This window comes from Sander vitreus, chromosome 6 (assembly GCF_031162955.1).
Source record: "Sander vitreus isolate 19-12246 chromosome 6, sanVit1, whole genome shotgun sequence".
NCBI classification, from domain to species: domain Eukaryota; kingdom Metazoa; phylum Chordata; class Actinopteri; order Perciformes; family Percidae; genus Sander; species Sander vitreus.
Genome location: NC_135860.1, coordinates 18,991,097 through 19,019,030, shown reverse-complemented (window position 1 = coordinate 19,019,030; position 27,934 = coordinate 18,991,097). Strand labels below are relative to the sequence as shown.

The 27,934-nt window shown below is 40.0% G+C and overlaps 2 protein-coding genes across 8 annotated transcripts; one reads left to right on the top strand and one right to left on the bottom strand.

Moving 5' to 3' along the window:
• The first annotated feature begins 1,708 nt into the window (after positions 1-1,708).
• On the top strand, positions 1,709-18,803 carry LOC144519869 (carboxypeptidase Q-like). The gene is made up of 11 exons (XM_078253355.1): positions 1,709-1,845; positions 2,533-2,683; positions 3,124-3,339; positions 3,499-3,615; positions 3,701-3,908; positions 3,982-4,189; positions 8,888-8,999; positions 10,120-10,211; positions 10,834-10,929; positions 12,722-12,827; positions 18,158-18,803. The coding sequence occupies exons 2-11, from the start codon at positions 2,533-2,535 to the stop codon at positions 18,316-18,318; spliced, it is 1,467 nt and encodes a 488-aa protein (XP_078109481.1). The 5' UTR covers positions 1,709-1,845; the 3' UTR covers positions 18,319-18,803.
• Positions 18,419-27,934, bottom strand: LOC144519870 (uncharacterized). Of its 7 annotated transcripts, none has more exons than XR_013502144.1 (5): positions 23,305-23,784; positions 22,447-22,560; positions 21,261-21,378; positions 20,901-21,033; positions 18,419-20,811 (listed from the first exon to the last, which is right to left on the bottom strand). XR_013502144.1 is itself a non-coding variant. In XM_078253356.1 (5 exons), the coding sequence occupies exons 1-5, from the start codon at positions 27,694-27,696 to the stop codon at positions 20,612-20,614; spliced, it is 954 nt and encodes a 317-aa protein (XP_078109482.1). In that variant the 5' UTR covers positions 27,697-27,934; the 3' UTR covers positions 18,419-20,611. The 7 variants fall into 7 exon arrangements, 6 of the variants coding, with proteins under 6 accessions (XP_078109482.1, XP_078109483.1, XP_078109484.1 ...); XM_078253356.1 differs by lacking the exon at positions 23,305-23,784 and adding an exon at positions 27,307-27,934 and having other exon boundaries at positions 21,261-21,353; positions 22,447-22,584; XM_078253357.1 differs by lacking the exon at positions 23,305-23,784 and adding an exon at positions 27,307-27,932 and having other exon boundaries at positions 21,261-21,353.

Here is a 27,934-nt window from a genome sequence, read left to right as displayed (position 1 = left end):
CTTAGACTTTAATCCAAGTTATGTCAGTGATTTATTGGGATTGTACAGTATTTACCAATGATCGAAGCCTCTTTGTGCCTACTGCTCAGTTTTTGTTTTTAAATATTTATGTTTTCCGTGTATTTGATGAGCCTCAGTTCAATTAATTTTCATTATCAGTTGTCTATCTTTTTTTTTTAAATACTTGTTTTCATATAAAGGCATTTAATAAATGAATAAAGTAGAATAAGTTCTTGTAAATATATTGAAGCTTTCATTTTCATTTTAATTGAAGTTGAATATGAATTGACTGAAGCCTTGATTAGAACAAATAAACACCTACACAATTAAAAATCAACTTGCAGATTACAAGCGTGACATAAGCACACAAGGTGGCCAAAAGAGAACTGTGTTGCTGAAATGGTGTATTTTGTATGAGGTTCACTACTGCGTAAAGGATGGCTTTAATGCACTTCTAAAACGGTCTGTCTTTTCTTTGGCTTTAGGGATTGGTCTGAATATAATACATTATTTCTTCGCTCTCATACACACACATCCACAGACAACACAACAAGACAGATGTATTCACTCAATAGCATGTGTGCTAATGTTTAACCAGCTCCCTGTCTTACTTGATGCGCTTTGATTGACCTGTTTCCCTTTCCTCCCTCCACCCCCTCCTCCTATCTCTTACACATACACAACATCTAGTGTTAAATGTTCCAGCATTGAAAGCTAAGCTGCAGCTTTGTTCCACAGAAAAATATTTCCTCCCAGCCTCCGGAAAGATCCTCTTGCAAATGTAGGGGCCAAAACAATTTTTTCAAACCACTGTGTTAAACCAAGCCAGCAGCATGTGAATGGAGCCAAATGGTCAGATGTTTTCCAAAACCTGATGATGCATGCAGAGACGAAAACAAATAGCAGACTAAACAGGCTGGTAAAAGACAAACACTGAATGGCATGTAAAAAGCAAATGGCTGAAAATAAACTGAAGTTAAATATCTTTAGATAGGTTCACAAATAAAGTAATATATAAGAGTAGTAGTAGAGTGTAAATGTGTAAATACAGTATAAGTTAACATTAATATAACCCTTTTCACAGGGTGGGATGTTTACAGTGAATGTCAATGACTGCAGAGGAACAGAGAAGATTAGATTAGTGGTAGAAAACCGCAGATTGGGATGTGGGCAGAGAAGTGCTGTGTTTTCCACAGTGTTGATACAATACGTACCATTCACTGGACATATTTTTGGCAACTAAAATTGTTGGCAAGGAGATGTGGAAATGTCAGAAGAAAACACATTATATTAAAATGCCCCAACAAACACTTTATAATTTGGTTTCTATTTAATATGAGGTATCTGGCTCTGCAGCAACACTACACTCTCTATTCTCTATCTGTAATAACATATCTACACAATACTAACTAGAGTACTATAATATTCCTTTAGAAATGTCAGTTTTAAAACAAAGCACAAAAAACAATTTTAACTAACAATTTTACCATATCAAACTTTTTCAGTGTTCAATATTTGTAGCTACGCCTTTGAATCATTGAATAGATTGATTTGCATGTGTTGCATATTTCTTTTCATCGATACATTAGTTCGTGTGCAGTGTTATTTTTGTTATTTTTTACTGCTAACATAGACAGACTGTTACACATTGATGGGGCTTTTATTGTTAAAACAATCGGGCCGGAAGTTGTCGTTTGTTAGGCATGCCGATGATCCTGTGCTGATCACGAGCACGGAAACGGTGTTTATATTCCGGGTATTCTATGAGAGTACTCTCAAAACTCTAAAAAAAAACAGTGTTGTAACATAACATCAACATTATCAAAGACTATCTGGGCCTGAAGGGTTCGTTTTTTTTATATATATTTTATGGAGATTTCAAGTTTTATGATTATTGTTACTGACGTAACGTTTCTCTCCATCCTCAGTTCGTCTGTATACAAATCTGATTCTGTCTATCTTAACGTTTGGTTGTTGATAAAAGTAAAGCACGGTGAATTTGACTTTGTTAATACGGCGCAACTTTCATCTTGGTGGTGTATTTGAATGGATATCCCAAACACTAACGTTGTCAGGCGTCGACTGAAAGTAAAGTTGTAATATTAACATTAGCTACTCCTAAAATAAATAAGGTAACGTTACAGTATTAAATTATAATTCGAAGCCAACTCTCTGGGTTTACAGAGGAGGGTCGGGCAAAGCGAGACTAATACAGCATTAACGTTACATTTTTGGTGCCTTAGGTTGGTATGAATTTGTTTAACGTTAACTGATCTAACGTACCGTTTTTTTTATCTACTTTGAAAAGTATAATTTGATTGATCAACCCCAAAGCAGATTAGTGATACTGTAACGTTAGTATCCGTTGATGTCAGTATGAGCTTTTTGGATCAGTGTCACTAACGGAGGAATTGGGGAAATTCTCTGTAACTAGCAGCACATCATTCAGTGATGTGCTGCTAGTTACATGGAATTTCCCTGTTGGAGATGAATTAAGCAGCTATTATCACATGCATGTTTTTCTCTCTGCAGATGGCTCAGGAAGGTGGACTGCCCTTCCTCTTCTCCCTCTTCACGTTTCTCTTCATGTTATCATCTCTGTGTGACTGTCACCCTCACTCTGCTGGGTTCATGAGGTCAATGGCTGCAGCCAGGGCTGTATCTAATCACACTACGAGGAAAGGTAATCCCAAACCCTCATGTCTTCAGACATGTAGTAAAAGATATATGGATGCACTGTATATGTATGGAAATCAGGGTTGACATCAATTTATTTTTAATACAGTCAAACTGGTTGATTTTCTTAAAGGCCATGCACACCCACACAGGTGTTATTTTGGCTAATTAGACCTATAGTCAGGTTGACGTGTGGTTGAGCTTTGCTGGGATTGACGTGATGTCACCCAACTCTTAACTACTAATAACAATATAAACTGTAATATTACTTCCTTGATCTATTGTGTATACTTTTTATTGGGAAATGCATTTGTACAAGCCTTGGATAATGTGCAAATAAAATTATATAACATAGTGGCATGACTGCACATTTACCTCCTCACTTACTGTATCTACTCAAGTGACAAAGAGACTGTATTTGATTTTTTTTTTTCTGTGTGAACCCAGTCTCAGACATAGCTTCAGAGGTAGCAGGCTATGCTAATGTGGCCAAACAGATTATTGACCTGGCTGTGTTTGGAGCTGCCCAGAACCGCTCCCACAGACGGCTGGCTGACTTCACCGACACCATAGGGAACCGTGTTAGTGGCTCACACAACCTGGAGATGGCTATCAAATACATGTACAATGCTATGACACAGGATGGGCTGGATGTACATTTAGGTGAGTATGCCTTGTTATCTGTCTCCCTTGGATGCAGGCTGTGAGAAGTGTGCAATGAGGATACATGTTTCACAAACTAAGGGATCTCTTTCAGCAATGTATTGCCCTCTGCTGAGTGTAACAGTAGTTTGTGTCCCTTTTTACCCTTTTCTTCTCCAGAGCCAGTCAAAATCCCACATTGGGTAAGAGGGAAGGAGAGTGCAGAAATGATTGCACCGAGGGCCAAAAGTCTGGCTATACTGGGACTGGGTAGCAGTGTAGGGACACCACCTGAGGGTAAAGACCATACTATATAAAAGTATTTTAATGGCTGTCATCCACCTCATGTTTACTCCTCCATGTCTCTCTCTTATCTCTCCAGGTATCGAGGCAGAGGTGTTGGTGGTTCAGTCTTTTGAGGAACTGAAGCGTAGAGCCAGTGAGGCCATGGGGAGGATTGTGGTCTTTAACCAACCATTTGTCAGCTACGGGGAGACGGTGGCTTACCGTGCTTATGGCGCCTCTGAGGCAGCCAAAGAAGGAGCTCTGGCCACACTCATTCGATCTATTACTCCTTTTTCTATTAACAGGTAACCGTCCATCCATCCATCCATCCATCCATCCATCCAATAATATGTCTCTGTCACGTCTCTCCCTCTCTAGTCCCCACACAGGTTGGCAGGACTACCAAGCTGGAGTGAAGCGTATCCCTTCAGCCTGTATTACTGTGGAGGATGCTGAGCTGATGTGGCGTATGGCACAGAGAGGGCAGAAGATCGTGGTCAGACTCACAATGGGAGCCAAGACTCTGCCGGATGCTGACTCCTTCAACACAGTGGTTGAAATAACAGGCTGGCAACACCCTGAGCAGGTAGACCGTACACTCCCATCACAGACACCTGCCTGTCTGACTTATTTAAACTATTTTGGTGGGCCTTTTAAATTAATTGTATGAGAAACAGATGTCGCAAGAAGGACTCTATTATTATGTTCTTGTCTCTCTCTTAGTCTCTCTTTTCCTCGGTTTGGTGGGGCGAGGAGAGAATTGTGTAACCTCTTTTTTTGCCGACTCCAGATTCCCAGAGGTGTTTAGTCAGCTTTTGTTTTGTGGGTGGGGTCTTTCCATAGAAGTGCTGAGGCTTAGTTGGAAATTCAACTTTCAGTCGGTCAGTATAAATTATGTTTCATTGGAGAGAAAGCATTTTGTAAGAAGACTATTAATCTGTTAATTATGTGTTTTTGGATGTGTTTTGAAATTTCTTTTAGTTTTTTTTTATTTCTAGGATCTTGGAAATTCTCAAGAAATGTCCCCGCCTTGGCTTCCTATTTTCACGAATCCCCAAACTCTGATATTGGGAAATTAGTTATATGAATTTACAACAAGCCAGACATTCCTGCATTTTTCACAGATCACAGCATTTTTTCTATTGGCGAGTCTAAACAACTTAAATTACATAATAATAATTAAATGAACCTATCCTTTGATTATACCAGCAGAGTTGTGGTTTGTGAACACACATGAATGTAAACATACAGAATGACTATTAAAACCTGCAGTCATTCTTTGTATATTATTTTGTAAAGTAAAACTAGTATGCTGTGTAGGAAACTTGAGTCAATGGGGATCCCCAGTGTTTCTTAACAGGGTGATTTACCTGAAAATAGGATAAAATGAGCCGATTCCAGCATGCATTGTATGAAAGGTTATGTGCACCATAGACAGACACCTAAGTACAACGTATAGTTACCACTTTAACTATTAGACTTGCCAACCATAGAATAAGTTGGCAAAATATGCCCTGCTCTAAGTCAGAAGCCTATCATTGTGCAGAGCAAACACATTACCTGACCCAGCTTGCAGCTATGCATTGCAGTGTCATGCATTGTCACACACAGGTCCTTAGCACTATATGTGGGTAAGGACCAAGACATGTCTAGCAGGTAGAACCTGATAAACGGACAAGGTGTTGCTGCACAAATCTCCAAATGCATGCTTCTCTGTTTGCAGAGGAGGAAGTATGATGAAAAATGCTTCTGTCGTCAGTGTACAGGGCTGAAACGGCACAGTGGGCTTAGGATACCAGATGTGGCATGCTCAGCACCAAGGCACATGTTGCCCACTGTTACAGTTAGAACTAGTGGGCCAGATGTAACTTGGAATCCTTGGAAGGCACTGTCTTGAGGTATCTTACTCTCTACTTAAAGCTGTTGGTCTGTCTGAATAAAAGTGGAAGAGAAGCAGAATCAACATTTCCCATCCAGTTGGGTTGAACAAGCATGTGCTAAATAGCTGAGCAGGGTATGTAAATTGCAGCTTCACTGATTTGTGAAGATGAGTGGTAAAACCTGTGTGAACCAAACTGCATAGCAAGAAAACGGGGGAGAAGATTCTCGTCAGAGTTGACCAAACTGAATTAACCTTTTCCATTTGCTTGTATGTATCGACGCCTGAAATCTGTGTGGAATTTCCACAGTGTCCTCTGTGAATCATTATGTGTGTACTGTACAGGCACTGGTCATATAATTAGAATATCATGGAAAAAGTTGATTTTATTTCAGTAATTCCATTCAAAAAGTGAAACTTGTATAATGTATACATTCATTCCACACAGACTGATATATTTCAAGTGTTGATTTCTTTTCATTTTGATGATTAGAACTGACAACTAATGAAAACCCCAAATTCTGTATCTCAGAAAATTAGAATATTGTGACAAGGTTCAATATTGAAGACACCTGGTGCCACACTCTAATCAGCTAATTAACTCAAAACACCTGCAAAGGCCTTTAAATGGTCCCTCAGTCTAGTTCTGTAGGCTACACAATCATGGGGAAGACTGCTGACTGGACAGCTGTCCAAAAGACGACCATTGACACCTTGCACAAGGAGGGCAAGACACAAAAGGTCATTGCTAAAGAGGCTGGCTGTTCACAGAGCTCTGTGTCCAAGCACATTAATAGAGAGGGGAAGGAAAAGATGTGGTAGAAAAAAAGTGTACAAGCAATAGGGATAACCGCACACTGGAGAGGATTGTGAAACAAAACCCATTCAAAAATGTGGGGGAGATTCACAAAGAGTGGACTGCAGCTGGAGTTGGTGCTTCAAGAACCACCACGCACAGACGTATGCAAGACATGGGTTTCAGCTGTCGCATTCCTTGTGTCAAGCCACTCCTGAACAAGACACAGCGTCAGAAGCGTCTCACCTGGGCTAAAGACAAAAAGGACTGGACTGCTGCTGAGTGGTCCAAAGTTATGTTCTCTGATGAAAGTACATTTTGCATTTCCTTTGGAAATCAAGGTCCCAGAGTCTGGAGGAAGAGAGGAGAGGCACAGAATCCACGTTGCTTGAAGTCCAGTATAAAGTTTCCACAGTCAGTGATGGTTTGGGGTGCCATGTCATCTGCTGGTGTTGGTCCACTGTGTTTTCTGAGGTCCAAGGTCAACGCAGCCGTCTACCAGGAAGTTTTAGAGCACTTCATGCTTCCTGCTGCTGACCAACTTTATGGAGATGCAGATTTCATTTTCCAACAGGACTTGGCACCTGCACACAGTGCCAAAGCTACCAGTACCTGGTTTAAGGATCATGGTATCCCTGTTCTTAATTGGCCAGCAAACTCCCCTGACCTTAACCCTATAGAAAATCTATGGGGTATTGGGAAGCGGATGATGCGATACGCCAGACCCAACAATGCAGAAGAGCTGAAGGCCACTATCGGAGCAACCTGGGCTCTCATAACACCTGAGCAGTGCCACAGACTGATCGACTCCATGCCACGCCGCATTGCTGCAGTAATTCAGGCAAAAGGAAAGGTTGCCTGGAGCATGAGTGAAGTTATTAAGGAAGTGTGCATTTTGCATTTGAGACAGAGGCGTATGTACGGTTTGTAATATCTGACAAGATATGTTTGGTTGGCAGATGAAGGTGGATGGTGTTTGCACTGGGAATTTCCCAGGAGTGTGACCATGAACAGTGTGTGTAAGCCTTTACTTCCTCTCAGCTTCTTGAGCTTGCAAATGCATCACAGTCCAAGATGACCAAACTTAGTTTGTATAGTATTATTATGTCCAATATATTTCAGCAATTACCAATGCATGTAATTCAAGTGAACTCTATTCTCAACAGCAGTCCCTCTGGTTTAATTTGTGGGGGGAAAGTTGTGCTAACTGAAGAACAATTCAGGAGACATGGATTTGAGGAACTTCGCTGACGTAAGCTGTTACTATTCTGATCTGGGAATCATTGTTTGGTCGCTCCATTATAGAAAAGGGAAATGAAACACATGGCATGGTTGACATCATTTCTGGCTCTGTGACTTTGTGCTCCAGCTGTCAACAGTCGTGGTTGGAGTGTGTTTGCCCACATTCATAGAAAAATGGGTATAGTGAGTCATTTCAACAGTTTAGCCTTTCATAGCCAGTCAGAGTCATCTGAGAGTGAGTTGCTGGTTGTTGTTTTTTTTTTTGGGGGGTTTATTCCACCCACTTAACTTGCCTTTTTTAAATCGAAATGTCGATGTGTAGGCTTTCTGTTTATGGTTACGGCTAAAAACACAAATCATGTTGCCATTTTTTTATTTCCATCTAAACTACAGGTCACTGAACCGCATCTAAACATCTTTTTCATACTTTGTTGATCTGTCTTCATTTAAACTAGTTAACTACAACATTTAGTTGTCTCTACTGTCAACATATTGTAAAAAACAGTATGAATTACAGTACAACAAAAATGATCCATGTTGCGTTTTGAATACATATAAATGATCTGTTATTTCAACACTGCAGGTGGGCTGAATTATTACAAGCCTAGTGTGTTTATGAGCATATTCTGACCCAAAGACTGGATTGTAAAAACCCTGATGTATGCTTTAGCCTGGGATTAACCCTTAGAATTATTAATTCTAAGGGTTATTATTAAAACTTAGAAACATTTCTGGTATTGCAAAACCACTGATTAATAGAATTTGCACACAGCACCATGTCTGTGTGTCTGTCTTTACTAAATGTGTATGTATGTTTTATATTCCCAGCTGATGTACGGTATTCCTATGTCATGCTAAAAGCATTTAGGCGTGTAGAGTACACACTATTACCATTTGTGATTACTGATGGATTTAATTTATAACGAGCCAACAGGAGAAACGCTCTCGTTTTAATGGTAGTGTGGCCTCCGGGTTATTGTCCAGACTGGGCTGGCTCAGGACAGAAAATGTTTTGTAACCTGGAACCTCAGGTCAGGATCATCCTGCTGACCGGAATCCCACCCCTTCAAATTCCTGGAAATGGGAATGTTACTCTGAACTTTTCTGAAAATGTCTGTTTTTGTAAGTCTGTTTGTCCTTACTGATTTAAAAAAAAAAAGAAGCAATTTTTCATTACAAATACGTGTGTGTGTGTGTTAATAAATTGTAGACAAGATGTGGGTCAGAGAGCATTATCTGATTCTATTCTCTGGCACTTCAATTTAGATCAGACAAACGGTCGGGTTGCATGGATACGTACCTAGCAACAGTTTCCCACCTCAGTCTCTCATTTCCACGTTTATATCTTTATCTGTCCAATCTGCTAGGTTGTCTTACTGAGCGGCCATTTGGACAGTTGGGATGTGGGCCAAGGCGCCATGGATGACGGAGGTGGAGCCATGATTTCCTGGGAGGCCCTGTCACTTATCAAGGACTTAGGTAATATAGACACAGACATACCGTATAGACCCACCGTATAGACACACATACAGTTCATGATGCTTCACAGATGAACTTTCACAGAATTAAACATTTACATACTGTAAAATTGGATGTAGGAAAAAAAGTATACCGATGGCAGCAAGCTTACACAAGCTCAAAAACAAAGTCAAGTTAATGATTTACTAACTGACTTTACAGTACAACTGTTAACAGTTGGTAGAACAATGTACAATAGTAAAATATAGTAAAGCTCCACGAACGAGGGAGCAAAACATTTTCCATACTGATGCTTTAATAAACTTCAACGGCCAGTTAGTGAATATCTTGACGAGGAAGCCAGAGTATCCCATTCTAAACTTGGGGACAAGTTACAAAACAATTCCTCAGACTATAAACAGTAATTTCCTTCAACTGTTTGTAGAGGAACAAGAACATGCATAATTAGGAAACAGGCTTGGATATGCAGTACAGTATTGTTATGGTTAAAAGAATGCAACTGAATAAACCTATAGTGGGACAGTTTCATCCAGCCAAGAGCACAAGGTCCAGTTATGAATTACCCACCACTCACCATGGCTCCATGTATATCTTTATTATTATCTGTATTTATATTTTTCCATTCAGAGTACTTACTTTTTCAATATTAATTATATTATGGTCACACTTCAATATCATTTATATTGTTAATTACTTTTGCTCTGTTATTTAATTACATATTATTCAATCTAATTTCATGTCAATTACTTACTCATATTAAAAAAAATTTCGTACTATGACCATCTCACTTTACTATACTTATAATTACAATATTTTTATATAATGCCACTTTACATTAATTCAGTACTTTTTGCACATTGTCTGGTTTGTTTGTTTGTTTGGTTTGTTTTTATTGTGGAAAAACTGCTGCTGTAACAAGTGAATTTCCCCATTGTGGGATGAATAAAGTATTATCTAATCTAATAAAAACGTTTTTTAGTCAGAAATACAGTAAGCTTTAAAGTGTATTACAAGTTCTAAAGAAAAGTGGCAGCATTTTCATAAGGCATTTGGAGCTGTAATATCTATCATTCCTTACACATTTGTTGCTTGTGTGTTCATTTAAGTCTATATCTTCCAGGTTTGCGTCCGAGAAGAACCCTGCGAACAGTGCTGTGGACAGCTGAGGAGCAGGGTGGAGTCGGAGCGCAGCAGTACTATAATCTACATAAGGTACTGTCTACTTTTACTGCAGTAGTACCTAATGAGAAACGCACTGTAAAAGCAGTAAAGCATATTGTTCCTGCTAGTAAGAATCAGGAAGGGTCAGACCACACTGAAAGTATAGGAGTGTAGAAATGTACTCCAGTGAATTGGATAGCTACCAGATTTTTCTGTTAAAAGGGTCTAAACGGCAATATCTTACAGTTTTTCTTTTTTGTGACTTTGGCTGCTTACCTCCAAGCCTTGACTAGTAGTAATACATTTTATTTATAATGCCCTTTCTCAAAGTGCTACCGGTTAGAAACAAAAGATGAGCAGTTTAAAATAAATAAAACCTGTTGTGTTTGTGGGTGATAAGTTCTTTGAGGTGGGGGGGGCATGTCCATGGATGCATTGGTGTACTTCCCCAGTTGACTGTCCAGTTCTTACATTTGATATATAATTAGAATTTAAACTGCCTCAATTAGTTAAGGCAGCTGTATCTAAGTCATATTGACGTTGTTGAAGCTTGTATTGTGTTTAATCATTCAAACACACCTTGGATTGGTTTTCCTGTGTCCATGCTCTCTCTTGATCTCTCTGTTCTTTCACCTCCTCTAGTCTGCTCTGTCTCCTTCCTCTCCCCACCCAGGTGAACATGTCCAACTTTGACCTGGTCATGGAGTCGGACTTGGGGACATTTACCCCGGTGGCTCTGCAGTTTACTGGCAGTGATGCAGCACGAAAGGTAGGATTGAAAACACAACAGTGTCACAAAATTAAAGTATTTAAAAAGTAATGATACACCTTTTGATATAAAGTAACTGTGGAACTTTTAAATATTTCTTAAATGGTTTAATTTTCCATCTGATGATCATAAATGACCTGTAACAGCAAACAAGACTAATTATAGTCTATAATATTTCAAAATGCAAGACGTGGTTGGATGTCGGTAGCCTACATGAAATTAAGTCCCCCTTCCATTTAGTGCCCAGTATTTATTTCTTTTCAGTCCGTGTTTGTGTTATCTTACTATTTTCTCATTGTCCCCCTGTAACGTTACTTGTGTAAAGAAACCATGACAGTGACCCCCGGTTTAGCTCACGATATATCCAAAGTAGCTAAGTTACCAGATGCAAATGCAACGATGCATCTGTAACGTATTTTCTTATTGTAAAGGAATCATTTTCTGTCTTGAGCAAAACATGCATCGTGGCTATATGACCTCCCGGTAATGTTAACTCAGTAATACAGTAGGTAATACAGCACCGTACGGAAAAGATATTTATGACAGAAGGTGTGGTTAAAAACACTACCGCTTTTGTCCAAAGCGGCCATTAGAATCGACACAAACTTCAAGTTACTTACAGTCTAGCCACTTTAAAGGTCACGATTCAGTTTTTTTTTATGCTATGCCAGACTATCAACTCTTGATTTGTAAATAATCAACAGATCATTTGTTTTATGCCCTGACAACTGTCATTTTAAGTTTTGCAATGCTTAAAAAAACAAAAAAAACAAGAGACTACATGGTATCAAGTGTGCTATAATAATAGCCATATTTTTTTTCTGGAATGTACCACACAATATGGTCGTATTTAAAGGAACACGCCAACTTATTGGGACTTTGTCTTATTCACCGTATCCCCCAGAGTTAGATAAGTCCATACGTACCCTTCTCATCGCTGTGCGTGTCATAACTCTGTCTGACGCATCCACCGCTAGCCTAGCTTAGCACAGATCCTGGAAGTAACCGGCTCCATCTAGCCTACTTTTCCCAATAAGTGACAAAATAACGCCAACATTGCTACTGCTACTTTGGCGGAGTGATTTGCTCGCAGCCCCGTGGTGAGGAGCAGAGAGTAACGGCGCTTTTCAGGTGTTAAGCTAATCTGCCCAAGTAGCAGTGCTTTGCCCTCTGAGAATATAGTTCCCAGTTTATATACGGTTAGAAGATGGCTGTGTCTCATGTGACCTTGTTATTTGTACATGCTGTGACTATACAAATCACAACATGTAAATAGGAAAATGTTGGCATTATTTTGTCACTTATTGGGAGCAGTAGGCTAGATGGAGTCGGTTACCTCCAGGATACGTGCTAAGTGAGGATAGCGGTGGATGCGTCAGACAGAGTTACGACACAAGATGAGAAGGGTATGTATGGACCTTTCTAACTCTGGGGGATACGGTGAATAAGCTAAAGTCCCAATAAGCGTGTTCCTTTAAATAATTTGTTAATCACTGATCCTGCTTTTAATTTCGATAATTGAAATTGAAAGCTCAATTCGTTTGATTTCAATTTAGAATTGAAATTGTGAAACCCCTAGTATTTAATCAGGCTTGAATTATGCAAAGCACAGATTCTGCAAGGTGTCAGTCCAGTGACTGAGCAGTTTTTCCTGCATCTAATCCGAGAGGCCATGTAATGTAAAAAATAAGACGATGCATGTTGAAATTCCACCCCATGTTTAAAAGGTGCAGGTGTATAACAGACTGTCTGCGATGAGCTGAAAAGCACTAAGCTGTGTCCGTATCAACAGGTGATGGCAGAAGTGGTCAAACTGTTGGTTCCCATTAATACGACCAAACTGGAGGCACATGGAGAAGGGACAGACATCTCACCGTGGATGCAGGCAGGAGTACCAGGTTAGTTGAATAAATATATTTTATCGGTCTGTCTGCAACTAGCAGCAAATGTTCATGATAGGATAATTGGGCACAGTAAAAAATCATTTTACATCAACTTAAGAAATATGCTTAACCTGGTTCAACGTAATTTTGTGTCTGTCGTAAGCACACAATTAAAATATGAAGTAACTCATCCTTATGTGCATAACAAGGCGCCACAAATGTTCCTGCTTTAAAGCAAGGTGAATTATTGGAAGGAGGATAGAGTGTTGCAGTATGTGGATAAAGTGACAGTCTTCCATTATCAGACATTTCCAAGCTGAGGGTGTGGTGCCTTGCGCAAAGGCACTTTTTAAGATAGAACGACTTCTGCAGGACTTTTTGTTCTTCAATTTAGTGATGTTTTCACAGCCCTGGATGTTGTTTTTTTATTAATTTACCTACGGACATCTGTAATAAATAAATAAAAATGATTAGTGCTTTTTCCTCAAACAAAAATAAAATGGATAAAGAAGGCTCAGAACCAAAAGAATTCTGTTTTTGTAAATAGAATATCCCCTATAAACCAAGACAATTAAGAGTGAAGTATTCTTGGCCTGTACTCACATTGTCATAGTAAAAGATATCTTGAAGGATTAAGTGGTGAGTAACGGTTGTAGATTAGAAAAAATTAAGTCGGGCCAAAATTCCATCGTTATTTGACACTGACAAAATAATTGCATTAATGTTTTATCAACTAAGGAGTTATCGGTATCTAGATTGTATGTAAAGTTCTGAATACTGTATATAAAAGACATATTTTCCAATTTTTATTTCTTTTTTTACAAGCCATTTTCTTTTTACTTCTAGAAGATTGACCAATATGTTCATTATTAGATGTCTTATTATATATATTTATGCCAAATCATTGAGGATGGTGCATCTTGGATGCCACCTCTTCCAAAACATTAATAAAGTGATACATTGGATTAGTCCAGATGGGATGGATTTGATTTGAAAAATTGTATTATTTAAAAGGGAATGGGGAAGGTGTCTAGTTTTAAAACCCTGTTTAACTTCTAGGCAGGAGGGATTGCTGATGAAATGGGAGCTTGTTAGGTAACATTTTTGAAACGTGAGCTAAACCCGTTTCTTTTAAATGTTTTTTTTTTATGTTGCAATATATTTTCCATTATGCCGTATCAACATTTTCAAATGTATTACGTTTTAAGTTTCTTCAGTGATGCTTTAGTAGCACATGCTCAGCAGCTTTTGGCTGATTTTAGTGTACATACTCCAGTTGGGTGTTAACCTGTTTTATAAAGTGATTTAATTTGAGCCTTGTGTGTCCTTGATGTAAATAGGTAATGAAGGGGCCTCTTCCCAGTTCCTGACCCAAATTCTTCCAGCAACATGCTTTTATATTTATTACAGATGTCTTCCTGTTTCATTATCATCCCAATAGTGTTGCCAACTACACTTTTTTTGCATTAGGACCTTTGAGTATGAAACTCAACTTTACTTAGTGGAGGTTATATAAATCTGAATTGAAACTGTAAGATGTTCAGAAAATGTATGGGCATTTAAAGTATTTTTGGTGAGGTGAATTACTCTACAAGTAAGGTCATTTTAGCTTTAAGATGCTTTTGGAAAAGAGGGCCTTGAGATTCCCTCCTTGGACCGTGTACCCATTACAGGTCTGTAAACACTAACTACTACTACTAAATAACTAAACAAAATACTAAAAGAGGAACTGAAAACAAATGGAATACAAAAACATGTGAACCTTCAGCCAGACGAACTACAAACACGTCCCCCTTTTTAAAGCAGTGACCGAACAGGAGAATTAGTTTTCTCAAGTTAGGAGCAGCTGAGGGCTTGGTGCCTTGCTGAAGTTCTCAGCAGTCTTTATTGTCCCATTCACTAATCTGTCATCCACCAACTCCTCTCCATGAGAAGGTGAAAAGAGACCGCTAACCCACGACAGTGACTGAGTCCACAGAGTCATGTTGAGTCCTCTGGTTCATGAACGGCCACAGACGAGCTGGGTTCTGAAGGGCCTTCCTCCTCGTCTGTAAGGCTGAGTCGAGGTCTCTTGGATGGTCTCTTTACTAATGTTGGTTGTAGGAGCAGTAGTGGACTGTCCAAGGGGAAGGTGTCGGTGCACACACCGCAATCTCTGCTGGGCATCTTCACCTGGATAGCTTCAATGCACAGACAAAGAAATTACTAATTCTGTCAGTTGTGTATGCAGTAGCTAAATGAATGAGCACACACTATTATAGTAAGTAAAAGCAAAATATGAATTGATCATATGTAGGATTACAAACCTTTACTTCGAAAGGGATTCTGCAGAGTTTGCATAGATAGCTGTGTGCCGACTGATTTTATCTTTGGGGGGTCAGTCTGGGAGCCTACGTGTCTTACAGGAGGCAAAATTCGACAGGAACTGTCAGCGGTGCCCTAAACACCAAAACAGGGAACAGGAACACTTTCATTATCACAAATATTTCAAACGCTTAACAGTCTATTTATTTGGGAGTATTTCCAATGGCAGATTTGGTGCACTAGTATTTACAGCAGCAGGAAGGCGTATGAGGGGTGGACTCTTAATAAAAATATCGCTGGAGGGATCAACAGTGCAGTGCGAACAGTACCTTGGGAATATCTACTATAGTGTTCTTACTTACAGGTTTGGGTTTCACACTTGGGTCTTGCACAGTCGGGATTGATCCTCCCTCATTGAGACCTAATTCTGAAGCACATTCTGCTTTGACGTATTCCTGTGGTTAGGACACACACAAAATACTACAAATAAACTACACCAGTTCTTTGGGACTTTCAGATCCTTTGGGAATAAATGAACGCTCACGATTTCTCCTTTTGCCATTTTGCAACCGAAAACACGACTGTCATCGTTTTGAAAATAGTGAAACTAAGCTTGAAAGATACCAATATGTAGCTACACCTGGCTTATTTCCTCCCATACCCCAATTCTTATTGTATATCCATGGATACCCATGGCTTCACCCTAGCACCCCAGAAGATGATGGGATTAGGTCCTTATGTGACGTATGAAACCCTGGCTGATATCAGTGTTTTGGTACGATGCAGAGGGGTCCTCGACTCAAAATAAACCCCCAAAATACCCAATGTTCATCATAATGAAAGAACTAGTGTGTTTTTAATAGTTTCTGGGTAGCAATGGAGCTCACATGAGAGCCACTAACTGCAGAAAAATATAAGCCAGCAGACTGATACACTTCTTTCTTTTTTTCCCTGTGGAGGGCAGTAATTCACTTAGCAGAAGAGGAAAAAGTCGGCTGAAGAGTAGAAAAAGAAAAGCTATGAGAGCGAGCAGCAGCACATGGGACAAGTTTGAGCCTTAAGGGCTTACAGCTATTTTAACCCAAATCATGTTTTCATTAACCTAACCAACTAGTTAAACTTAACCAGATTTGTAGCAGAAATCCCTGAAGGTTAACGTCTCCCAACAGCGAGCCAGCAGAACACTGAGGTTACTCCTGGAGAAATGCCTGCACAGTTAACAGTTAGCCCCCGTCCTTTAACACAGCGGTCGTGTTTTTAACTCTGCATCAGATAATTACTTTGAAGGAAGCTGCGGACAAAAAGTTAATTGTGGGTTCTCACGTAATATGCAAATCTCGCATAGTAACGTTAGCTGCTAAACAACCGGCCCATGTTGCAGACAATATTGCATGCAGTCTTTCTACACAGGTTGACTGAGACACACGCTGAGCATGAAAATACCATAGTCGCTGGTGGAGTCAACAATGCCGTGTAAGATACCACAATATCACAAGGCTCTGATTTCACACTTTGGTCTCGCACAGTCGGGATCGATCCGTCCTGTTCCTCCTTGAGCCTTAATTCTGACGCACATCCCGCCGGTTGTGATCCTGAATCTCCAGAATGGCCTAACAAAGTGGGAACTGACCCTTCTATCAGCATTAACTTTTGCGAAAATCCAGCCTTGACCTGTGCCCAGTTTAGGAAGCAATGCTCTTCAAAATGAAGGTAACACAAATAAAGGTAGGGGCCTTTGTACGTCTGAGGAACCGTGGTAAACATGAATTCGAACCACTGATTCTTCACTGAGTCTTCCTTCGGTAATCCATACAAATGGTATTTGCTTAAGCAATTATAAAAACAGCGTCTTTTTCTCAACATGGCTAGCTAAACAAACTCTTCTCCGCGCCCGGTTGGCTCAAATGGTACCCCAAGATTCGCAAAAGTCGCGAGATGGTTGTTTAGGATAGGTCGTCGGGCTGCGGGTCTCGCGAGAGTTTCCGCAAATGCAAATCGGGCCTTTCCATGGCTGTATTAAGGCCATAGACTATTAATATGAAAGGCCTAGGGCCTTTCAGAAGATACTACTGATATCATGTGACGGATAATGTGACACTTGGATTCCATGCAGGTGGACTATTGAACTATTTTTGTGACTTCTGAAGCTAAACGGAGCATGTCTTATTTAGGGCCTTCGTAGCAAAGGGGGTAAATACATATGCAAGCACCATATTCATTGTGTGTGTGTGTCTCTCTCTTAAGGTGAGGAGGTAGGATAAGGAAAGGGCCTCACAAAAGATAGTGGTAGTCAGGTGGTGGGGGGGTGCAGACAGATGAATGGTTAACAATGGATTCCAAAATAGTGCAAGAGGCTATGGATGTGAAACTGGTATCCTTAGCTTCAATCAGCTTAAAAAAACATAATTAAGCAAAGAGCTGGCACCTGGACCAGGATAAAGGGTAAGAATGGATGCCATCTGGACTTAGACAGAAATGATCACCTGCCATGGTACAACTCATAATACGTCTCCTAGTATGTCATTTAAACACAAGTACATATCAGAACTTCAAGAAAGGAAAAAAAAAAAAAAAAAGGTTGTCTATGCCAACACATTATTTAAAATGATTCATTCCTAATACATCAGCAAACCTAAGCAGGCCAGACAGTCTAAAGAACAAGTTAAGCAGACTGAAATAGAAACATCACCACAAAGAGAAGTGAAATTGTATCAAACTTCTTCCTTCTCTCTTTACCAATTTCGGAGTATTTAGTTGCTTTGGTTGTTTTCCACATGCTAGGACCGGAAAACGCCAACCCCTATGATGAGTTATTGGTAAAAGGAATTAAACCACTCCTTATATTAGTCAGACCCACATAACCCTTCCACAGACAAATGGTGGAGGATTACATCCATTGCACAAATGGTGTTTCTTTAATGTTGTGTATAATGTAATGATTTTGAGTGCAGGATTGTTTGAACAGTTGTCTCTACAACATGTAACGTTTAGTGGAGCAATTACTATTTTATCAATTTTTTCCCCCGCCATCTCTCATCCAGGTGCTAGCCTCCATGTAGCAGACAATCGATACTTTTGGTTCCACCACAGTGAAGGTGATACCATGACTGTTCAGGACCCTCAAGCCATGAATCTCTGCTCAGCATTGTGGGCCGTGGTGGCCTATGTCGTAGCAGACCTACAGGACATGCTGCCCAGGTAGCCAGTTACCACACAGGATGCTGAGGCCCCCCCCCCAGTGAAAAGGAAGACCGTATGGTGACTATGAACAGCTGGACTGGTTGATTCCAAAACACACGGTCAACTTTTTAAAAAGATTTTATTAAGAAAAACTTGAGATTGAATGGATTGAGTTATAAAGTCTTTACAAATTGAATGTGAGTCGTCCATTGTTTTTAGTCAATGGACAAGACCAAGACTTTCTCAGGTATTGTTTGTCTTTATGCCTTGCTATATAATGTGCTGCAAAATCAAATAAGCAGCAACAGTGGGCTCATAAATAAGTGTTGAGAAATTAAGGAGCTGTTCAAATTTCAAATGTTTCCAGTGTTAAAGAGAAGAACAACCTTATCTTTAAAAGAAGCAGGTTTGTGTTTTTTAGAAATTAGGAAACATTCTTCCTAATGCCACATTTACAGTGTTCTGTGAGATTGTACATTGCAGTGTTGCAATAAAGTATTAATCATTGCTTTATCGCTTCTGCCTTTGTACTTTCTAATTTTGCTGATCATGTAGTTTTAATATGATGACAGATGAGACTTATGCATCTATTACATGGAAAGGAGAAAAAGTAATGTTGAAGCAGGAGGTGACATCATACAGAGGAGAGGAGGTATAGAAAATTCATAAGTTTTGACATCCCAACGCAACACACACACACACACAGCTGAGATTTTTCTGCCCGATGAACTGAGAGTCAGCACTCCTGAGTGGTGATGTCAGGGTGAGTCAGCCAGCCAATGCATATAAAGTAATTTTGGAAACACAGATGTGTCTGAGTATGTGTGTCTGTGTTGACACAAAGCTGTGTAGCCAGTGTCTATTAAGCTCTTCCCCATGTGCCAGTTAACACAGATTCACAGTTATGTTAGTAAAGAACAGTGGATGTTTAACACAGTGAGTCACGTATGAGCACCATGCACATGATCCGTAGAAAACCACGAGACAGACATCTGACAAACTGAATTTTTTTTAATTCAAAGATGAGTCTTAAGTCCCACCAAAAAAGTGGTAATGTAGCATTTCATGTACCTTGATTTGTACATGATAGCTGAAGTATATAAAATGAATGTATACCTATTATTCATATCATTGCTTTAGAGCTCTCAAAGTGAAAATGGCACAGAAGAGTGAAGAAAGTATGTGACAGTGAATTGTGCTCTTTGTGGCTCATTCGTTCAGTCGACAGAATGTTGTCAAATAGGAAATGGCCAGAGCCCACCTTGGTTACATCTTTTCTTGTTTTATCCAACATGTCCATTCACTGACAAAGAAAACAAAAGTATTCACATTTGAGAAGCTAGAATGTTTTGTCAATCAATATATATGCCATTTGATTTATTGTTCCAGCTCTACAGTATATGTGATCCAGTCCACAGAAACCTGAAGGTTTTCAACCTCCTGAGGACTTTAATCAGGTCAGTACAAACAAAAACAAATAATTTGTGACTCTGAATCATGTTTTGTTCTCTGCATTACAAGTGATTGCCATTTGAATGCAGTACACAACAAAACAGCAGCTGGATGTCAGCCAGCACATGCTGTATTGTCCAGTCCTTGTGTAGTTTATACTTAATTTATCAGCATAGTGCACCACATTGTGGACAATGTCTAGCACTGCACCTGGCAAGTAAGAAATTTGTCCACTAATTTGTCTCTTGGGTTTTAAGGACAATAGGAGACTTACTGAGAAAAGTGACTATGTATTTTTTCCATTAAGCCATTCCAAGATTTTCAAATTCACACAAAGAAAGTCACCTCTTTACATAGCTAGTTGAGTAATGAAACCCATACAAAAGGGTCCAGCTTTACATACTTTATATGAACCAACTTCTTTTCTTTAAGAATTTTTTTTATTCAAAAGAGATTTGAGGACTTTCAAAAGGCCAACATCAAACTTTCAGCTTTAGGGCCAAATTATCTCTTTACACATTGCGCTAGAAAAAATGTGGGGATCACTATACGGAAAGCTGAGTTCATTCTGACCATTTTGATATGAAGCACATGGGGATCAGTTTAATGCAAAGACACAAAAAAGTACATTTAAAAAGATATGTGAAAATGCCCTTAGACCTCAGAGGGTTAAAGCAGTGACCAAACAGGAGAATCAGTTGCCTAAAGTTAGTAGTTCCAACGGAGCAGCTGAGGGCTTGGTGCCTTGCTCAAGTTCTCAGCAGTCTTTATTGTCCCATTCACTAATCTGTCATCCACCAACTCCTCTCCATGAGAAGGTGAAAAGAGACCGCTAACCCACGACAGTGACTGAGTCCACAGAGTCATGTTGAGTCCTCTGGTTCATGAACGGCCACAGACGAGCTGGGTTCTGAAGGGCCTTCCTCCTCGTCTGTAAGGCTGAGTCGAGGTCTCTTGGATGGTCTCTTTACTAATGTTGGTTGTAGGAGCAGTAGTGGACTGTCCAAGGGGAAGGTGTCGGTGCACACACCGCAATCTCTGCTGGGCATCTTCACCTGGATAGCTTCAATGCACAGACAAAGAAATTACTAATTCTGTCAGTTGTGTATACAATAGCTAAATGAATGAGCACACAAGCTGAGCATTACAAACCTTTACTTCGAAAGGGATTCTGCAGAGTTTGCATAGATAGCTGTGTGCCGACTGATTTTATCTTTGGGGGGTCAGTCTGGGAGCCTACGTGTCTTACAGGAGGCAAAATTCGACAGGAACTGTCAGCGGTGCCCTAAACACCAAACCGGGTAACAGGAACACTTTCATTATCACAAATATTTCAAACGCTTAACAGTCTATTTATTTGGGAGTATTTTCAATGGCAGATTTGGTGCACTAGTATTTACAGCAGCAGGAAGGTGTATGAGGGGTGGACTCTTAATAAAAATATCGCTGGAGGGATCAACAGTGCAGTGCGAACAGTACCTTGGGAATATCTACTATAGTGTTCTTACTTACAGGTTTGGGTTTCACACTTGGGTCTTGCACAGTCGGGATTGATCCTCCCTCATTGAGACCTAATTCTGAAGCACATTCTGCTTTGACGTATTCCTGTGGTTAGGACACACACAAAATACTACAAATAAACTACACCAGTTCTTTGGGACTTTCAGATCCTTTGGGAATAAATGAACGCTCACGATTTCTCCTTTTGCCATTTTGCAACCGAAAACACGACTGTCATCGTTTTGAAAATAGTGAAACTAAGCTTGAAAGATACCAATATGTAGCTACACCTGGCTTATTTCCTCCCATACCCCAATTCTTATTGTATATCCATGGATACCCATGGCTTCACCCTAGCACCCCAGAAGATGATGGGATTAGGTCCTTATGTGACGTATGAAACCCTGGCTGATATCAGTGTTTTGGTACGATGCAGAGGGGTCCTCGACTCAAAATAAACCCCCAAAATTGTTGGGGGTAGGAGCAGTAGTGGACTGTCCAAGGGGAAGGTGTTCGTGCACACACCGCAATCTCTGCTTGGCATCTTCACCTGGATAGCTTCTATGCACAGACAAAGAAATGACTAATTCTGTCAGTTGTGTACAGTTGCTAAATGAATGAGCACATACTATTATAGTAAGTAAAAGCAAAAAACTAAAATATATGTATGTATGTACAAACCTTTACTTCGAAAGGGATTCTGCAGAGTTTGCATAGATAGCTGTGTGCCGACTGATTTTATCTTTGGGGGGTCAGTCTGGGGGGCTACGTGCACCATTTCTCTTGGATTTTTCAGATCCTTTGGTAATACATGAACTCACGTTTTCTCCTTAAAAATATAAGCCAGCAGACTGTATCTGCTTATGACTTTTGATGCTCTTTTTTTTTCCCTGTGATGAAATGCCTGCACAGTTAACAATTAGCCCCCGTCCTTTAACACAGCAGTCGTGTTTTTAACTCGGCATCACATAGTGACTTTGAAAGAAGGGGCGGACAAAAAGTGTATTGTGGGTTCTCACGTAATATGCAAATCTCGCATAGCCGGACATGCGTCCACAGCGCTGGAGCATAGCAGTAACGTTAGCTGCTGGGAGCTAAACAATCTAGCAGCCTATCAATCGGCACATGTTGCACAGTATTGCATGCAGTCTTTCTACACAAATAGGCTGACAGTGACACACACTGAACATGAAAATACCGTAGTCGCTGGTGGGGTCAATAATGCAGTGTCGGATATCACAATATCATCAGGCTCTGATTTCACACTTGAGTCTTGCATAATCAGGATTGATCCTTCCTCCACTCTTATCCCCTGTGAAATCAGGAGACATGTAGCCTGTAAACAAATGTACACACGTGCACATGACATGCCCCGGTTGTGTAACTAGGGACCAAATACACTGTTGGATGTCGACAACTGTCTCCACGTAACAGTGTCGTTTACCACTTCAACAACAACAACAACAACAACGTTAGCTAGCTAACGCTACCAAATTAACTGAGACCTACAGTGGTTTGGTGCCCTTACCAATCAACGTGTAAAGTAGCGTTAACGTTCTAAACATACATCCACATGCACACTTGTACATTGTTCAACATATTGTGATCGAAAAGCAATGTCCATTGTCTAACGTACTTGTGGGCAAACTATTTTGAACAAAACCATTTGCACGCAAAACGTTAGCTAGAAAGTGAATCCTCTGCTAACTTTGTAGCTAACGAGCCTAACGTTACATTTGACTGCGACCTTAACATCAGCTGGTATAAGTCACTCATAAATCCACATCCACAACATTGTTCCACATTTTGAAATACACAACCCATCACCATATTTAAAAACACTTCCTGGTTTAAAAAAAAAAGAAAAAAAGAGCAAAAACATTTGAAAGTTAGCTAAATAAGTTCAGCTTTCACACGGCTGTATAACATCACAGCTTTAGCTGGGTTAGCTTTAGCTGTAGGTTAGCTACAACCTCCATATCCACACTTGAACACTGGTATAAAGTTACATTGCCTTGTTTATTTTGAATATAATCCACAACTAAAGCACACTTACAGGTTGTGGTTCTGAATCTCCAGGATGGCCAGAAAGAGTCGGAACTGCACGGTCTTTCAGAAGTAATCGTTTCGAAAATCCTAAATTGAACTGTGGCCGGTTCAGGAAGCAGTCATCCGTAAAATGAACAGAACACAACATAAGGTTGGGGTTGTAGTCCTGGGGAGTAGTGTTAAAAATAAATTGTAACCACTGACTCTTTAATTCATCATCTTTCGGAAGATGAAACAGAGGAGATTTCCCCTTGCACTGACGAATACAGCGTCTCCTAGACATGGATACAACTAGCTAAACTCCCTCCACCGGTTTTGAGGGCGTGCCTCACACTGGCAGCTAGGCGAGCATTAACCATAGACAGTTAAAGAACAGGACAAAGCGACGCCGTAGACTAGCAACGGAGAGCAGTGAAGCACTTTTCCGGTGATGGCTGAGCCTTCTATTACTGTCTATGGGCTGAGCGTTACTGCCGTTCTCTTAATACATCCATGGTTACTGCGCAGCCTCCAACCGAGCTTGACGATGTAGATGTGACGTGAGCAACCTGTCTGAAAGTTGTAAGTTTATTTTATTTTATTTTTTTATTGCAGAGTACATTTGTTACAATTTGTCAAAAAAGGAAATTGAACTTGTAGAACACAAATCATTTTGTTACAGATCATGTTTTCATGAAGAATAAAAAAATAAGTAAGAAAGTAAAAAAATAAATAAATATATATATAAAATAATACATATCAGTCAATAGATACACAGATGAAAAAAAAAAAATCATATAACAAGTAGTCAGTCTGAAAGTTGTAAGTGGTTAGCCTGCAAGCCAGACCCACAATCCGAGGGGCGGGATAAACGGTTGTCTTTTCAATTACCTCTGCACACAATAGGATAGTGCTACAACCAACAAGAGCAACGAAGAAGGTAGCGAAGCTAGTTGATAGATTAAAGTTTTGCTGTATCCGGTCGGCACGCATCTTCCTTTTTTAAGAATGATTTCAGTGCTGTTCTTTGTTCTTTTCTCAAAGAAAAGCTTAACTCCAAGTCTTCCAGAAGACCGCTGTTCCCAGCAGCAGCAGCCATATGCCCACCTACCGACTCTATACACGATGTAATTGGCCTGACTAGAGTTTGGTTTCTCCAGCTCGCAAGCCAACGGAGAGTGCCTAAATTAGATTTGCTGCCGTGTCTAGATTTCTAGGCTAGTAGGCCTAAGTGGTAGCTGTGCCAAGAGAAATCTCAATCATTACCAATCTTGCAGAGACAGAGAGCGTAGGTATATGTTAGGAAATAACATAGGCAGAGGCTAATTATTGCTAACTAAAATGCTCGTTAACATTAGTAATTAAACTTAAACAGCTAATGTAAGTCGAAACTGCCTGCAAGCTTTTCCTGTAAAATACAGTAATATACGGTAAAAATAGGCTAACAATTGTGTCATAACCACGCGACTTTCTGTCGCACAGTAGAGAAATTACCGTATAGTCAGGAGAAGCTCGCAGGCAATCGGGGGGGGGGTGGGAGAGGGACGTGAAAGCATACAGTCAAGGGAGAAGCCCATAGAGAGTCCATGAAAGCATTGGAACAAAATATTTCAGCAACGTTTTTGATGTTTTGGAAATACTTCGGTATAGACCTTTTTCATGGCAGACATGTTGACATGTCATAGTAGGAAAAGCACAGGTGTATTCAAAACCATTAATGATGGCTGCATTCCACTTAGGAGAGGCCCTGGTGTTGTTCATGCTGACTCACTGAAATAGCTTACTGGGACACTTGATGGAACTGAGCCATCGTTAAGGTTATCAATTTCAGCTGTGCTTTTCCTACTATGACAAGTCAAAAATGTCTGCTGTGAAAAAGGTCCATGTAGCAAGATTAGGAATGATTGAGATTTCTCTTGGTACAGCTACCAGAGGACTTTTCAAATTTCAGACAGGTTGCTCACGTCACATCTACGTCGTCAAGCTCAGTTCAAATATCCAATTTTTTTATTTTTTTCCGCCTTGACAAATTAAAAATTTGGATCTTTAATCTGTCTTTCCAATTTTCTGTTTTTTTCTTCAGAGGATCAGAAATGTAGAAAATTACAAAATTGCGTCTGGGCTCCAATTATTCAATACTGCAATGATATTCTCGCCCTCTTTCTGCCTAGCTCCGCCCCGCCCCCCCACTCGAGCACAGCAGCCAGACCTAAAGACAGAATGAGAATGGATGACGTGTTGGAAGTCGAATATACAAAAACATTCAACGTTCACCGAGAGGTGGAACGACGGAGAGAATATCATTGCAGTATTGAATAATTGGAGCCCAGACGCAATTTTGTAATTTTCTAAATTTCTGATCCTCCGAATAAAAACAGAAAATAGGAAAAACAGGTTAAAAATCAAATTTTTTTAATTTGTCATGGCGGAAAAAAATGAAAAATTTGATATTTGAACCCATTTTCTGTTTTTCCAAATGTCTGTTTGTGCTTAATAAATTGAACTGATAAGCGTTACACGGACCATTAATCCCAGATTTTTCATTTTGCTTTAAGGATGTTTTCTTTGGTATGTTTGACTTTGAAGCTGAATATGAAGGTAAACACTTCATTATACATCTTTTATTTCTATATGCTAAATACCACATCCATAGGAGCAAATTCAGTGGTTCTAAACCAATCTTTTCTGGTTTTATGACTGAGTTTAGAAATTACATTGATTCAATTAAGTACTCAAAAAACACTAAGGTTGTAAGAACTCTGGTTCTGTGAGTCGTGTGTGACCTCAAAGGTTCATTAATAAGGTTTTTGTTAGTTTTTATTTATTTATTTTTGTTACTTTTTCTCTGCCTACCAGCTTGTCCACTTAGGCCTATTATGAATGTAGCGGTACCCCTGTATGTTGTGTATTTGATGTAATGTTGTATGTCATCTGTTCTGTGTATTTTGTGGTGTATTTGTCTGTAATGATCTGTATGTATAAATAAAATAAAAAAATAAAGGTCCATGTAGCAAGATTCTGAATGATTCAGATTTCTCTTGGCACAGCTACCAGAAGACAAAATTTCAGACAGGTTGCTCACGTCACATCTACGTCGTCAAGCTCAGTTTGATGGCGCGTTCATGCCACCTCGGAATGACAGGGACCACCCCCGTGATTACGTTGTTTTTCCGACTACCAGCGTTCACATGGTTAGGATGGTCAGGATGCGTGTTCTTCTTCTTCTGTTATATTGCCGTTTGGCATAACAACTTGTTACATGACTGCCACCAACTGTTGGGCGTAGCCTAGAGCATCAGGTGTGTGAAAACCTGGTGAAAACATGGAGGCCACAATAATTTGCTGCTGTTTTCTTATGTGAGCATACAAACAGCACATCGTTAGGTGTTTGTGTTATCTGCAGGACAACGATCGGGTGTTGTTGGGTTTTTTTTTTTATACATAGGCCTATTTATGAAAACTTCGAAACATGTTATGTCTGTGTACGTTTCTCAGCAGAGGCGTTTGTCCACAATAAATAAGTGTATTGTCATTGAAATATGTTCAGTGAACCAAATTCGCCTACATCAAACGTCAGTTGTCAACAACGCGTCACCAACTGGGAAACTCGGTTAGCAAAATCTAGCCCGAGTTTCCCACCTCTGATTCCCACGGGAAGGGACGTGTATGATGACGTTTTCATTCGGAAAAACGTTTTTCCGATGTCCATGAACGCACGGTGAGGCTGCGCAGTATGCTCAGCTATCACCGGAAAAGGGCTTCTAATTGACTTCACTGGTCTCCGTCCGTTTATATACTGTCTATGGCGTAGCTGTGTCCGTTTCTTTCACTGTCTATGGATCTAACTAGGCTATCCGAGACCAACCATCTCTACTCCTGACACACATGACAGAGCATGAATCACACCATCATAACAAAACATGACCACGAGTATTTTAATACGAAACCGGCTGCTATGAAGAAGCTAATAGAGGATGCTCTAGTTAGCCTACAGGACGTTAAAAAATACATGGTAGTACAACAAACGTACCTCCGTAATATTCCTTCGAACATTAGCTCTAGCAGGACTTGCAGGGTTGTGGCACAACTTTATCAGAGCCGTTGGTGTTTTGGATGGAGTGGGCTCGCGGTCTCTTTTATCAGAACGACTTGTTGAGGCTTCATCGTGTTTCTCATCCTCTATCCACCTCCTATACACAGGCAAATCTCGTTCCAGTTTTGTTAAAAAGGTGACACACCGCCGACAAATCCTATTCGACACTGGTCTGTTTACTACCGTCACGCCAACATGAAAAAGTCTTTCGGATATACTTGGTTTCCCAAATCTATCGAAAATGTTGACTGAGTATTTGTGCAAACCAACCATTCTCATATTCTGCTTGCAAAAACGGCAAAAGTCGTCTTGTGGCTCCATTTCCATTAGGCTACATTTACGTCTCGATAATTTTTCAACCGAAGAAAGTCTCAGTTTTGTTGAAGACTGTGAAAATACGTAATTAGAAAGACTACACACTTCAATGTCGCATGGATGACGTCTCGCTGAAGCTACGATGTCTGTGTGTATCGTAATGGGATGTAACGTTACTCAAATGAGCAGCGGATCTTGCTTGTTCTTTTGCTTATCTGCTGAAAACACTTCACTGGATAAAACACATCAG

What these genes read in the sequence shown, in the direction of transcription:
- LOC144519870 (XM_078253356.1), bottom strand. Translation starts at nt 27,696, where the DNA reads ATGGAAATGGAGCCACAAGACGACTTTTGCCGTTTTTGCAAGCAGAAT. An exon ending in TTCGAAGGAATATTACGGAG is followed by an intron (nt 22,585 to 27,306) that starts GTACGTTTGTTG and finishes ATTTGTTTACAG; the next exon opens with GCTACATGTCTCCTGATTTC. An exon ending in CAAGTGTGAAACCCAAACCT is followed by an intron (nt 21,034 to 21,260) that starts GTAAGTAAGAAC and finishes TTTGGTGTTTAG; the next exon opens with GGCACCGCTGACAGTTCCTG.
- LOC144519869 (XM_078253355.1), top strand. Translation starts at nt 2,533, where the DNA reads ATGGCTCAGGAAGGTGGACTGCCCTTCCTCTTCTCCCTCTTCACGTTT. An exon ending in TGGGCTGGATGTACATTTAG is followed by an intron (nt 3,340 to 3,498) that starts GTGAGTATGCCT and finishes TTTCTTCTCCAG; the next exon opens with AGCCAGTCAAAATCCCACAT. An exon ending in TGTAGGGACACCACCTGAGG is followed by an intron (nt 3,616 to 3,700) that starts GTAAAGACCATA and finishes TTATCTCTCCAG; the next exon opens with GTATCGAGGCAGAGGTGTTG.